The sequence below is a fragment of the Sceloporus occidentalis genome, unplaced genomic scaffold (genome assembly GCF_023333645.1).
Source record: "Sceloporus occidentalis isolate IW3139 unplaced genomic scaffold, rSceOcc1.0.p SCAF_403, whole genome shotgun sequence".
NCBI classification, from domain to species: domain Eukaryota; kingdom Metazoa; phylum Chordata; class Lepidosauria; order Squamata; family Phrynosomatidae; genus Sceloporus; species Sceloporus occidentalis.
The window spans coordinates 74,334-88,755 of NW_028317383.1; the positions used below are offsets into that span (position 1 = coordinate 74,334).

Sequence of the window (14,422 nt, forward strand, 5' to 3'; positions counted from 1 at the left end):
AGATACTAATAATAATGTTAACAATACATTTTTTTTTAAAAAACATTAAAAGAAATTGGAAATATTGAACTGTAAAATCTCAACCCCAAAAACCAATAAGATAAACCTCAAAGTATTTTGTGCTGGAGACCACTGAGGTCAGGAAGGCGAAAAGTATCTTACGCTATGAAGGTTTACTGCTGACTTTTTGGACTTCCGATAGACAGGGCTTTGGATTTGTCAAATTTATAAATTTCATAAATCTACTGATTTTTGTCAGGAATAGTTTTCAGTCCAATAAATAATATTTATAATAATAATATGATATAAGAAAATATAAAATTATGTTTATAATATATTTATAATAAAATATCATATACTGTATAATATAATTCATATAAAATATTAAATTACGTTTATAATACATTTCTAATATAATTAAATCCATCATATACTGTATAATATAATGAATATATAAAAATATAAAATAGTTTATAATATATTTATAATTTAATAAAATATGTATAATATATATAATGGAATAATATATAATAAAATAAAATTTTGTTCATAATACATTTATAATAAAATATCTATCATATAATGTATAATATCATTAATAAATAATAAAATCTAAAATAATTATTTTTATAATACATTTATAATATAATAAAATCAATCATATACTGGATAATATATAATAAAATATAAAATAATTACGTTTATAATACATTTATAATCCAATAAAATCTATCATATACTGTATAATAATTAATACATAAAAATATAATATATTTTTAATTTAATAAAATATGTATAATATATAATGGAATAATATATAATAAAATAACATACATTTATAATAAAATATCTATAATAAAATATAAAATAATTATGTTAATAATATATTTATAATTTAATAAAATATGTAAAATATATAATGCAATAATTAATATATAATAGAATATAAAATTCTGTTTCTAATATAATATATTTATAATATAACTTAGAACATGTCACATACATGTGGATTTATATGTTGTCAAATGAAGTAAATATAATTTTCTTTAAGTTTTTCTTTACTGAGAGGGTGGTAGATAAGTGGAACAGCCTCCCAGCAGAGGTGGTAGAGGGTAATACAGTGAGGGGGTTAAACATGCATGGGATAGACATACGGCTCTTGAATCTAAGACGAGACCAACGACTGCGCATTCAATAATCCAAGGGGGAGTTAAATCTGAACGGTTTTAAATTGTAAAAGTTAGATTTTGTTAAAAACTTTTTTTATTTTAAGAGTTTCTGTATATTTTTCTTGCAATGCGCCACATCATTCGCCAATTTATCTGCATTTTCCACATCTGGTTTATGCAGACAGATCGTGGCGAGCACCATTTCGCCCCCCCGGTTCCCTGCATTCTGCCCCTACGTCTGGCTAAAATTACCCCAAAATATCAGTGGATTTTTAAAATTTTCTTTAAAGCAGTTGTGAGGAAAAAGCCATGAGATTTAACCCTTAGGTTGTCAGCTGGCTTTTTTCTTTTTACATTAAGGGGTTAATCATGACTGATACCTTCTGTCTTATCCGGCGATAAAACATATCCGATATCAGGAAAAATATGAAATGTTTAGCCCAAAAAATAAATAATATTTTCATTGAAAATTATTGTGTGAAAACGAAATGTTTGGGTACCTGCCGAGGATCCCGACGCTGATTATTCCCCAATTTTCTCTTTCTGGGAAATTCAGCATTTTCTCTCTATTTACATTTACTGGAGGATTTATAGCATTGGGAGTGCCTGCGTGCAATACTGTGTGAGGGGCAGAGGGCGAGTGAGGAGGCAGAGGGCGAGTGAGTGGGCAGAGGGTGAGCGAGTGGGCAGAGGGTGAGTGGGCAGAGGGCGAGTGAGTGGTAAGTGGGTGAGTGAGTGGGCGTGTGAGTGAGTAGGCAGGTGAGCAAGTGGGCAAAGGGTGAGCGGGCGCGGAGTAAGTGGGCACAGAGTGAGTGGGCACAGCATGTAATGCACTCTCACGAAGAAGCTGCAATCAGAACCCGGATCCATGAAGGAAACTCTATTTATTTATAGGCCCTCAGTGGAACGGCCCCCGAGGGGGTAAATCCACAGACGCCTTCCAGACGATCCTCGGCCAACGGGGAGAATCGTTTACTAAATGATTTACTCGGCGGATTCTGTTCATATGATGATAATAATTATTAATAATACAGTAATAATAATGATTACAAAAATAATACCGTAATAATGATAATAATAATCACTTTCACGTTTTTCATAATTAAAGGATTGTTAATTAATTTAAACATTTGGAGTGAAAATCTGAATTAAAAAATAACGAGTATTCAATAGCACATGAGTTACCATGAAGGGCCGATCACAGGAGTCAGCCCTGTAATATGTATAGATAAATCAGTGACCAGCCCCTGTATAATGTATAGATAAATCAGTGACCGGCCCCCTGTATAATGTATAGATAAATCAGTGACCGGCCCCCTGTATAATGTATAGATAAATCAGTGACCGGCCCCGGCAGTAACGCTGAATAATTAATCGTAGTTTAGCTTTTTTCGATCCGTTTAAGGAAAGGTTTATAAAACTCTCATGGTTGCCGCTGGAGACAGGAATCCTGTGATAGAAACGCTGGGGTTGGGTTATCGGTTATCACAGGGGAGTGATGGAAGAAAGGAGAGGGATAATTAGAAGGAGGAGAGAGAGTGAGGGAGTGAGTGAGTGAGTGAGGGTGTGAGGGAGTGAGTGAGGGAGTGAGTGAGTGAGTGAGTGAGTGAGGGAGTGAGGGAGTGAGGGAGTGAGGGAGTGAGGGAGGGAGGGTGTGAGTGAGTGAGTGAGTGAGTGAGTGAGTGAGGGAGTGAGGGAGTGTTTGGGGGGGAAGTGTAAGCCGTGATGTTTGCACCTAAAGAGAGTAGAATGATTAATTCTGACACTTTTTATTATTTAATTTAGTTTTAAAGTAAATGAGCGCAGAAGGTTTGTTTCAGAAACAGAGCGGGAACCGGCGGTAATACAGAGATTACGCTGAAATGGATTTATTACGCAATAAAAATGGTAGCGGATTCCACGTTTTATGACAGATTAATCCCAAATAATAACAACAACAACGTATTCATACCTGGGAATTAGTGTTTTGCCCCAAGCTCAGGGTATCGGGGCAGATTCTCAGCGTTTTGCCCCAAGCTCAGGGTATCGGGGCAGATTCTCAGCGTTTTACCCCAAGCTCAGGGTATCGGGGCAGATTCTCAGCGTTTTACCCCAATCTCAGGGTATCGGGGCAGATTCTCAGCGTTTTACCCCAATCTCAGGGTATCGGGGCAGATTCTCAGCGTTTTGCCCCAATCTCAGGGTATCGGGGCAGATTCTCAGCGTTTTACCCCAATCTCAGGGTATCGGGGCAGATTCTCAGCGTTTTACCCCAATCTCAATCTCATGGCCTCCATCATACGTTGGAAATGTTTAAATGAGCGCACCATAAACTATACATTATTAACCCTTTAATGGCCCATCACGCAGATTCTATGCAGCGACTCATCAGATGTTTTACCCAAATGTCTCTAATACCGGCCCCCATGGAAACCTTGACTTTATTAAAGAAACACTCAATGGAGTCACCTGCGTCCAAGCAGGGATATCAACCATAAAATGTCAGGGACGAGTCTTGGATGTCATCAGATCAACGTAGGGTATATAAACGAATTTGCCCCCTCACCCTGAGATTGGAGAGATTCAAGCTGGAATCCCTCCTTGAATACAGGTGACTTCATTGAGACTGACAAGAACCATTTGGCTACCACCATTAGCGAGCCGCTGCGATAGAATGCCCTTGATAACCGATTATTTATATGATAAATACCGGAATTAAACTATTCCACAATTATTTAACATCACAAAATATACCATATTATAAAATTAAGATTTTTTGTTTCCAAAGCACAATATTTAACCAAAACACCAAAAAATAAATATGAACCAATAATTCATTTTAATTATTAATTAACTGTTAATTCCTGCAAAAACGAATGGTCAGGAAATAATATTTTATTTTTTTGAAATATAATCACAGAATTTCACTGATTTCAATTAAAACGCTTCAATTTCAGTATAATTCAACAGATCTACGGATTGAGGAAATCTCATGATTTATTTTCTATTTAATATTCATTTCGGGTTTTTTTTCCTCTTTACATACATTTTCTAGAATATATCCTTTGATTTAAAACATATTAAGGAAGATTTATTCAGTTAAATATCTGTTTTATTGTAATAAATTCTCAATTTATAACACGACCACTCAACATGTTTTTATTCTTTTTTGTTGCAATTTTGATTCTTTTTTGTTGCAATTTTGTGATTTTCTTTTCGTTATTTTTCTTAGTTGACCAAGTAATTTGGATAAATTATATTTTAAATGTGTAAATAGTCTAAAACATGACAATAGTGACCTAATAAACTGAAAACCCGTACAGAGATGCGTTTTATTAGATAAACCTTTCAAAAATCTATAATTTAACCCAAATAATAAAAAAATTTAAATAAGAAAATTAAGGGTCAAAAGAGCAGGTTAGACATGGAAATAACATTTTAAATTTCTCTGCAATTAAACAGATTTTTTCCCCCCCAGTGAAATATTATCATTATGTCATTGGCATATCCAGGTCACATGACGGGCTCCCTCCAATGGCAAATGGTCAGGTGATAAAATAATTAGTTTTAAATTAATAAAGTAATAAGAAATGAAGAAAACATAAGCACACGTTGTGTGATATTAGAAAGTAAATCTAAAGAAGATCGATATTCACTATGTAGAGAAACATGTGATTTCAAGACCTCAGAGGTCTCATCTTCGGAATGCTGGTCGCTAAAAGTTATCACAAAGACTATATTATTAGGTTCCGGTACGACGACATATATATATTTTATTTTTTTTTGCGGTTAGAGACTTTTTTCTTAGATCACCGAATAAAAATGGTTTCCGAGGTTCATCGCTCGCCGTCCTTATTTGGAGTGAATCGAAGGACGAACGTCCTGTTCGCGCGTTTGTGCGCCGGCGAGGAGAGCGGCGCGTTCCGCTTATGCCAGGACCTGGCCAGACACTCTCTGATCTCCTTCACCCGCAGGCCGTAGATAAACGGGTTCAGCGTGGCCGGCCCCATGAGGTATACGGCACTAAACAGGTTCTGGACGTCGTAGGAAACGGTCTCCGTGCGGTAGACGACGGACGCCAAGAGGGCCGAGAGGTAAATGGACACGGCCACCGACAGGTGAGTGCTGCACGTGTGAAGGGCTTTGTGTCTGGCTTTCCCGGCAGCAATATTCATGGCCGTGTAAAGAATGCCAGAGTAGGATATGAGGAGGAAGGCCACGTCTACCACCGTGACGAGGACCCTAACGGCCATCCCGGCCACTTGCGACTTGGAGACATCCCCGCAGGCCAGGCTCAGGAGCGCCATGTTCTCGCACGCAAAGTTCAAAATGACGTTGGATCCGCAGAACTGGACTCTAGACGCCAAAATAACCAACGGGGAGACCAGAACGCCGCCGCGCACCAGGCCGATTAGGCCGAGTCGAAGCAGAAAAGGTTTGGTCATGATGTGGTGATAGTGCAGAGGTCTGCAGATGGCCACGTACCGGTCCAGGGCCATGAGAAGGACGACGCTGGATTCAAATATGGCCAAGAAGTAGATACAGAACATCTGCGCCAGGCAGCCGTGGAGGGTGACCTCGTTCAGATTAAACGCCAAACCCAAGAGGAATTTCGGCAAAACGACACTCGTGCTGGTGATGTTGACGGCAAACAAGAGGGAGATGAGGTAATACATGGGGGACTGAAGGGACTTCTCGATCCGGATCTGGTGGATGACGAGCGAGTTGCCGGTCAGGATGACCACGTAGATGGAAAGAAACGGGATCACCACCAGCGGTCGGGCTTTCGAGATCCCAGGGAAACCAAGGAGCAGGAATTCGGTGTGAGAGAAGAATAAGGTCTGGTTGGGGTTCATTGTGAGATCTGTGAGACGGCAAATTATCGGCTACGAGAAGCAAAAACAAAATGTGTGAAATAAATAGCGTTACGGTGAAACCAGGGCCGTTTTTTTCGTTATTTTGCTACCCCTTAAAGACTAGAGGCGTAATATTACGTCATTGGCTGCATGGAAGGATATAAGCGACACGGAAGGAAGGTTTGGGCATTTCCTTCCCGCGGTGACACAGAATGAGAGAGAGACCCCCTTTCCCCCGCTCACATATAATCAGGTGAGAAGTGTGAGCGGCTCGCGGGCAGATCAAAGAGAGAAAAGATTTATAAAAATATTTAAATAAATAATGAAAATAAAAACGTAAAAAAAATGTCATCCCAATAAAAAAAACTCTTCACTCAACCCAAATGTTCACAACAGTAGAGAATAATAAGGGAATGTTTTGACCCATTAATCGCCTCCAAAACATAAAAAAACATAAAGGTATTATTAATGCTGAAAAAAACTACAATGTGGAAAACGCTCTATTTTTGCCGCATACTTTAGTAGAGGTCGGTGGGGAAATGGCTGCGTGAGAACCGGCCCTTGCGGAACAGCCTTATTTTTTTTTTTAAATAAAAAAATGTAGTTTTTTGGGTGGTTTTAGAGTCGATGCTATTAAGACACTTCTGAAAAACCTCTGCTTCAGAAAATTTGATCCCCATCGTCCCAAAACTCCCCTTCAAATTACCAAAGCAACTAACAAATACTAAGCATTTAATAGGCTTTGTTTTTGGTTGTAAAAAATGATATATTAATAATCTTTAAGTTGAATAATAGCTATTGTCACTTTTTCGGAAAGAAAAGTGAATTTTTATATGTTGAAGAGTTCCAAAAAAGCCCCGTTCTGAGACATCCAGAAGACCTTCTGAGAGTTCGAAGTCCCCCCTAATATCCATTGAATTTATTTCTATGGCGCCAGCAGATTTATTTTTTTATTCTACAATTTTAAATGATTTTTAAAATTAATTTCTGGTACAATTTGGAATTCTTTGTCGTTACGATTCCGGCGAAGGATCAGCAGATATTCTGTGTCTGGTCGGATGAACGATAAAAGCGTCCTCACTGAAGGAAGCGTCAGAAATGTTTTAAATAAAATTGACATTAAAACCTCCGGCCCCCGGGAGCCCTCAGGAGCAGAGAACGTATTATAAGCATTTTATGAGTTTCTTTAAAAAACAAATTAAAAAAGCAATTATCTAAGGTAGAAGTTGCAGCCCTGCAGCAGCAGCTGCCCTCCTCCTCCTCGGTTCAATGATTTTTCTCACCGATTGGGGCACAGAAGCCACAGTGGGGGATTCTTTGGTTTCACCCTTTATTGTTAAACAGAACCAGCCGGCAGATCGGCCCCATCCGGCCCCCCGTCTAGTCTCCCGTTTCTCCTGCTGTAAAGACTCAAACCTTAATCAGTCATCGGTCTCGTCTTAGATTCAGGAGCCGTATGTCTATCCCATGCATGTTTAATACCCTCACTGTATTACCCTCTACCACCTCTGCTGGGAGGCTGTTCCACCTATCCACCACCCTCTCAGTAAAGTAAAACTTCCTTCCGTTCCATCTCAGTCTCTGACTCTCTAGTGTTAGACTCCGGTCTCTTGTCTCTAGTCGGACGTATCTCTATATTACGCTCTTAAATAAGCTTTATTTCTAACATTGAGGGCGGATTACACCAGAAGAATACAAAGAGGTGAATTCTGCCCCTAGGCTTCCATACAGGTACGTAATGGGGTTTACGGGGGGTCTGCGCATGCGCACACACACACACACACCTGCGCAGGTACATACCTGGCTGCGGCTCTACGTTCTCTGTCTGCCGCCTCCTCTGTATGGTGATAAACCAGCGGCGGTTTATATATAAATACCCCCCCCCCCCCCTGTACCGACTCCTAATGGGTTTCACAGGCTAATTACTATCTCACTCAGCCGACAGATATCCCCAGACGGATCGCAGCGAATGATCACGCGTGATATTTAATTAACGCACAGCACCCGGCCCCCGGGGACAGGCTCACCCAAAACGTTAATAGCCCCCTCTCTCTAGGATGTTCAGCAAATAACCATCCGCCGATCTCTCATTTTATTCTTTCCTCTGAAGGTTTAATCATCAAAAATACAAAGGGCAACGGCCAATCAGGGCCCGCTTTTATGTCACATGACAATTAAGCATTCCCTGGCAAAAAAAAATGCATGATAACGCATAGAGAAATGTATGATGGGTAAAGAATGATTTCTGGGAAGGGTTCGGACATTCGGCACGACCAGGAACGGGGTTCAGAAGCGTTACATGCAGCAGGGGGGTGTCACACGGATCGGTATCGCTAGCGTGTGTCGCACGAACACAATGGTTATCAATGTATCCCTAACTGGAAATATGCTAAAAATTATACAAACACTGGAAGAAAAATACCATAAAACTCTCGGGTATATACTGACACCTTTACATACACACACACACATACATGTACACACACTCACACATACTGACACTTATACATGCACACGCACATATTCACACCTTTACATGTACACACACTCACACCTTTACACACACTCACACATACATGTACACTCACTCCATGCAGCTCCTTTTGTAGGCTCAGAAGGAGGCTCTTCCCTTGTGGTCCAGCAGCTGATGGCCGCTCTGGTCTCCTGCTCCTTTGCAGTCATCACACCCTGTGCTAGGAAATGATGTCATATCACGGCGACTCTGCATGCAGGGACTGAGGGAACGTTGAGGGCTTTGCTGGCGGCCCCTGATGATGGTGAACACCGCCACCAACAAAGCCCTCTACATCGCGGTGCATCTTATTGTGACACGTCAGGGCCGGTATGGACAGTGGGGATGTACAGACTGCGCAGGCTAATGATATGTCGTTTGGGACGATGTCCGCTCATGGGGACTCCTAATACTGGAGTGGATGTGAGGATATTTAGAGTGAATCAGCTGCCATTTCCTCCTCTCACACTAGGGGGGAGCTGCTGATCTTTTCCGTTGACGTAGTTACGTAGCCAAAGGGACGAATCCAAAGAATAATGCACACCAAAACCTTAGGGAGAAGCTGCAGCTCCAGAGCTTCCCGCCATTTTCTGAGCATTCGCTTCAAGCAGCCAATCAGTGCTCTCATTTAATTCAATTACACCACCCCTTGCCAAGCCAGCACTGGAGCTGACAGGCGGTAAATAGCTGGGGCAGGGGAAGGGGTTAAATGCATATAAGGGACCCCCATTCATTTGCAAGGGGGGCACCACCTTAAATTTAAAGAGATCGCTCAGCTGTTACAAGAGGGGGGAAGGGATCTTAGCTGGGGGCACCAGGGACATTTCCACAATTTCTATTGGCCGAGAGCTAAATTAAAAATCCAATTATGCTTTAGTGGGTATGGTTAGGGGTGTGTCTAGGGGCGGGGCTTCATCCAGACTTTTTGTGACAGGACAGTTCAACTCGCTAACCTCAAACCCCTCAAAAACAGGACCGTCCCCATCTGATGAAAAACATACTAAAAAGTTTGTGAAAAACGGAAAAGCAGATAACCAGCGGCTTTCTATAACACTGAGGAGCCGGGGCAGGGGCAGGGTGGGTAATAATACCCCACGCGGCTCCTCGCGCCGCATATTACCCGATTTATTGCCTCTCTGCGGAGATTAGTACATTTAATAGGTTAAAAGGCTTATTTGAGTCAAATGTGAAAATAAAATATAGGCTAAAAATGACATTCGGACACCTAGTACCACGATTCCATGACACCACTCCTGGGGTCCATTTTATTCCTAAAATAACACTATTCCACTAGAATTTATTTATTTATTTATTTATTTTTACACAAAATTTTATGTTTCTACATAAATTACTCTCTACGGACGAAGGGGGGGGCGTCCTAATATCACAAACAAATAAAAATAAAATAAACTGCATTTTGGGACATTTTGAGTGATATTTTATTTTATATCGTTTTAAAATAGTTTAATATTTAAAAGGAACAGGCTGGTCCCCAACATTTTAGTTTTAAATGGAATCCATGGGAATACTGAGCACGTGCGAGGAGCATACTCCAGTACACTTCCTGCTTTCAGTAGAGGAAGCTGGGGGAGGGGCCAAATGAGATGGAAAAACTCCAATAACTAAAGAATGGCTTTGCTGATTGGCATGCAATAAAATTTACTGGATTCCCCCCAAAATAGACCCCGAAAACAGAGGCTGACGTCTCCCTTTAACAGAATTACACATTTAGCCGTTTCGAATTCATATATAGAGGATCGTTTTAATTAGAATAAAATGACCAGATTTATTTATTTTTTATTATTTTTTACTTAATCAAAAAAAAAAAAAAGTTAGGTATTGTACCGCATATATATATATATATATATATATATATATATATATATATATTTTTTTTTTTTTTTAGATATTGTACTTTATTACGTAGTTTCTATTTCCGTAACTAATTTATAGTTTTATTTTATGTTAAATCTCCATTATAAATTAATATCTTTTTTAAATAATATTTCAGTTTTATTAAATGATCGATACGGCCAGTAAAAAAACACCAGAAATATTTCTCTTTTTCCATAAATTACTAAACTTTAATCTGAGATGACCTCGCTTTCCTAGCGGGACTTATTCGGATTTTTGTCGAGTCTCTTGGGATTGTCCTGCGATGTTTTCCGACTCCTGGTCACGTTTAATCACCGCCAGGACTCATAAGGCTCCTGGCCGGGAGTAAAGCGTTCCCACTTCATCCAATTAACTAACGAGCCGGACGTGGGTCGGCCGAGGCGGAGGGGTAATGAGCGCTGCGGGGAGGCCGCGGGTCTCGGGCGGTCGGCCCGCGCTCTCCGGTCACCTGCTGGCCAATTAGCTCGCAATCGCTCCATTACCTCTTGGCTTCTGTTATTTCTTCGGTGGCCCCTGAGGGCCGCTCGCTGTTTATCTCTTTGTTTGAAAACATTCGTAAGACGGTTCCTGCGGGAATCGCGCAAATTACAAACTTTCTACCGACAGAAAAATGCCATTAACTCTTTATATCCCCCCCGCGCAGATGTTATTTCACGAGGTGCGATCGTCTAAGGGGGCTCGTTAACTCACATTAAAAAAAAATGTAACACTGAGAAAGAAACGAGTCAAAACCAGCAAAACAATTCAAAGGAAAAAAATGTAAAATTCCAAAATGAAAATTTAGGGGTCCTGCATTAAAAAAAAAAATAATTCTGGAGAAAGTAGACCACTGGTTGCCACGGTGATTGCACCAGATCTCCTGTTAGATCATTGCTGATTTTTATGCCCCTGATATTCGAGGCAGAATCCCCCAACGCGCCCCCCCCACACACACTGCCAGTCTTGTGATTTTATTTTTGGGCCAGGTTATCAGACTTTTGGGTTTGTTCCACCCCGACTGATCACCCCCCCCCCCCCCCCCGCGCTGACAAAAAAACAAAACTTAATTAAAATAATGATATTATCAGAATTATAAAGTTAACCCTTTGCTCGGCCAAAACAAATCCTGTTGCTCGTTCGTTGTGAGATCTGTAGCAAAAATATTGAGGTTTCAGCTGTGGCATCGCGATTGTGAGAATGAGGGCCCCGGGGTGGGGAGGACTGAGTGGCCCCCGGAGTGCGGCCGCGCATATCGATTTTATTCTCGCTGCTGGGAAGGCAGATGGGGTAACTATGGAGTCCTACTGGCAGAGCCGGCCCGGCATTTAATTCCTTGTAGTTTTATGTAGATTCATAGATTGAAGGATTTTAATGAAATGATATTTCCAGTAAGTTGTTCAATAACTAAACCTCCGAGGTCTTTTATTCAGATGGAATGATGTAGTGAGATGCTTCAATCTGGCCACTAGATGGCACCGCGGACACATCTGTACTACGCAAAGAATAATTATAGGAGGAAATGAAAAGGTTAATTATTACAGAGCGTCTGTGAGCCCTGCAGATACAAATTACTAACAATATAACACATTGTACAGCGCTGCAGAGTATGACGGCGATATATAAATAATAACACATTGTACAGCGCTGCAGAGTATGATGGCGATATATAAATAATAATAACACATTGTACAGCGCTGCGGAGTATGACGGCGATATATAAATAATAACACATTGTACAGCGCTGCGGAGTATGACGGCGATATATAAATAATAATAACACATTGTACAGCGCTGCGGAGTATGACGGCGATATATAAATAATAACACATTGTACAGCGCTGCGGAGTATGACGGCGATATATAAATAACACATTGTACAGCGCTGCGGAGTATGACGGCGATATATAAATAATAATAACACACATTGTACATCGCTGCGGAGTATGACGGCGATATATAAATAATAATAATAACACATTGTACAGCGCTGCGGAGTATGACGGCGATATATAAATAATAATAATAACACATTGTACAGCGCTGCGGAGTATGACGGCGATATATAAATAATAATAACACATTGTACAGCGCTGCGGAGTATGACGGCGATATATAAATAATAATAACACACATTGTACAGCGCTGCGGAGTATGACGGCGATATATAAATAATAATAATAATAACACATTGTACAGCGCTGCGGAGTATGACGGCGATATATAAATAATAACAACACACATTGTACAGCGCTGTGGAGTATGATGGCGATATATAAATAATAACACACATTGTACAGCGCTGCGGAGTATGACGGCAATTTATAAATAATAATAACACATTGTACAGCGCTGCGGAGTATGACGGCGATATATAAATAATAACACATTGTACAGCGCTGCGGAGTATGACGGCGATATATAAATAATAACACACATTGTACAGCGCTGCGGAGTATGACGGCGATATATAAATAATAATAACACACATTGTACAGCGCTGAGGAGTATGACGGCGATATATAAATAATAACACACATTGTACAGCGGTGCGGAGTATGACGGCGATATATAAATAATAACAACACATTGTACAGCGCTGCGGAGTATGACGGCGATATATAAATAATAATAATAACACACATTGTACAGCGCTGCGGAGTATGACGGCAATATATAAATAATAACACACATTGTACAGCGCTGCGGAGTATGACGGCGATATATAAATAATAATAATAACACACATTGTACAGCGCTGCGGAGTATGACGGCGATATATAAATAATAACACACATTGTACAGCGCTGCGGAGTATGACGGCGATATATAAATAATAATAACACACATTGTACAGCGCTGCGGAGTATGACGGCGATATATAAATAATAACACATTGTACAGCGCTGCGGAGTATGATGGCGATATATAAATAATAATAATATCACACATTGTACAGCGCTGCGGAGTATGACGGTGATATATAAATAATAATAACACACATTGTACAGTGCTGCGGAGTATGACGGCGATATATAAATAATAACAACACACATTGTACAGCGCTGCGGAGTATGACGGCGATTTATAAATAATAACACACATTGTACAGCGCTGCGGAGTATGACGGCGATATATAAATAATAATAACACACATTGTACAGCGCTGCGGAGTATGACGGCGATATATAAATAATAACAACACATTGTACAGCGCTGCGGAGTATGACAGCGATATATAAATAATAATAACACACATTGTACAGCGCTGCGGAGTATGACGGCGATATATAAATAATAACACACATTGTACAGCGCTGCGGAGTATGACGGCGATATATAAATAATAATAACACACATTGTACAGCGCTGCGGAGTATGACGGCGATATATAAATAATAATAACACACATTGTACAGCGCTGCGGAGTATGACGGCGATAAATAAATAATAATAACACACATTGTACAGCGCTGCGGAGTATGACGGCGATATATAAATAATAATAACACACATTGTACAGCGCTGCGGAGTATGACGGCGATATATAAATAATAATAACACGCATTGTACAGCGCTGCGGAGTATGACGGCGATATATAAATAATAACACACATTGTACAGCGCTGCGGAGTATGACGGCGATATATAAATAATAACACATTGTACAGCGCTGCGGAGTATGACGGCGATATATAAATAATAACACAATGTACAGCGCTGCGGCGTATGACGGCGATATATAAATAATAATAACACACATTGTACAGCGCTGCGGAGTATGACGGCGATATATAAATAATTATTATAAGGGAATATTTTTATTGTATATATTTGTAGAAACTGTGAGGATTTGCTCTTTTATTCTGCTTCTTGGGTTTTTACCCCAGTCTCGGGGGGAAGGGGCAGGTTCTTGGGGTCTCACAGTCTCTTCTGAGTTAATGATATCCGAGGATCCTGATTGGTTCTTTTTTCCCTGCTATATCACAGGTGGAATCCCAGTTTGAATTCAGGTGACTCCATTCCGAATACCT

General features: G+C 40.1%; 1 protein-coding gene across 1 annotated transcript; it reads right to left on the reverse strand.

Annotated features, from left to right (window-relative positions):
* Positions 1-4,984: 4,984 nt before the first annotated feature.
* LOC149272893 (olfactory receptor 52K1-like) lies at positions 4,985-6,004 on the reverse strand. Its single transcript, XM_089506624.1, has one exon. It carries the CDS (start codon positions 6,002-6,004, stop codon positions 4,985-4,987), a length of 1,020 nt encoding a protein of 339 aa, XP_089362750.1.
* Between the last annotated feature and the right edge of the window lie 8,418 nt (positions 6,005-14,422).

What these genes read in the sequence shown, in the direction of transcription:
- LOC149272893 (XM_089506624.1), bottom strand. Translation starts at nt 6,004, where the DNA reads ATGAACCCCAACCAGACCTTATTCTTCTCTCACACCGAATTCCTGCTC.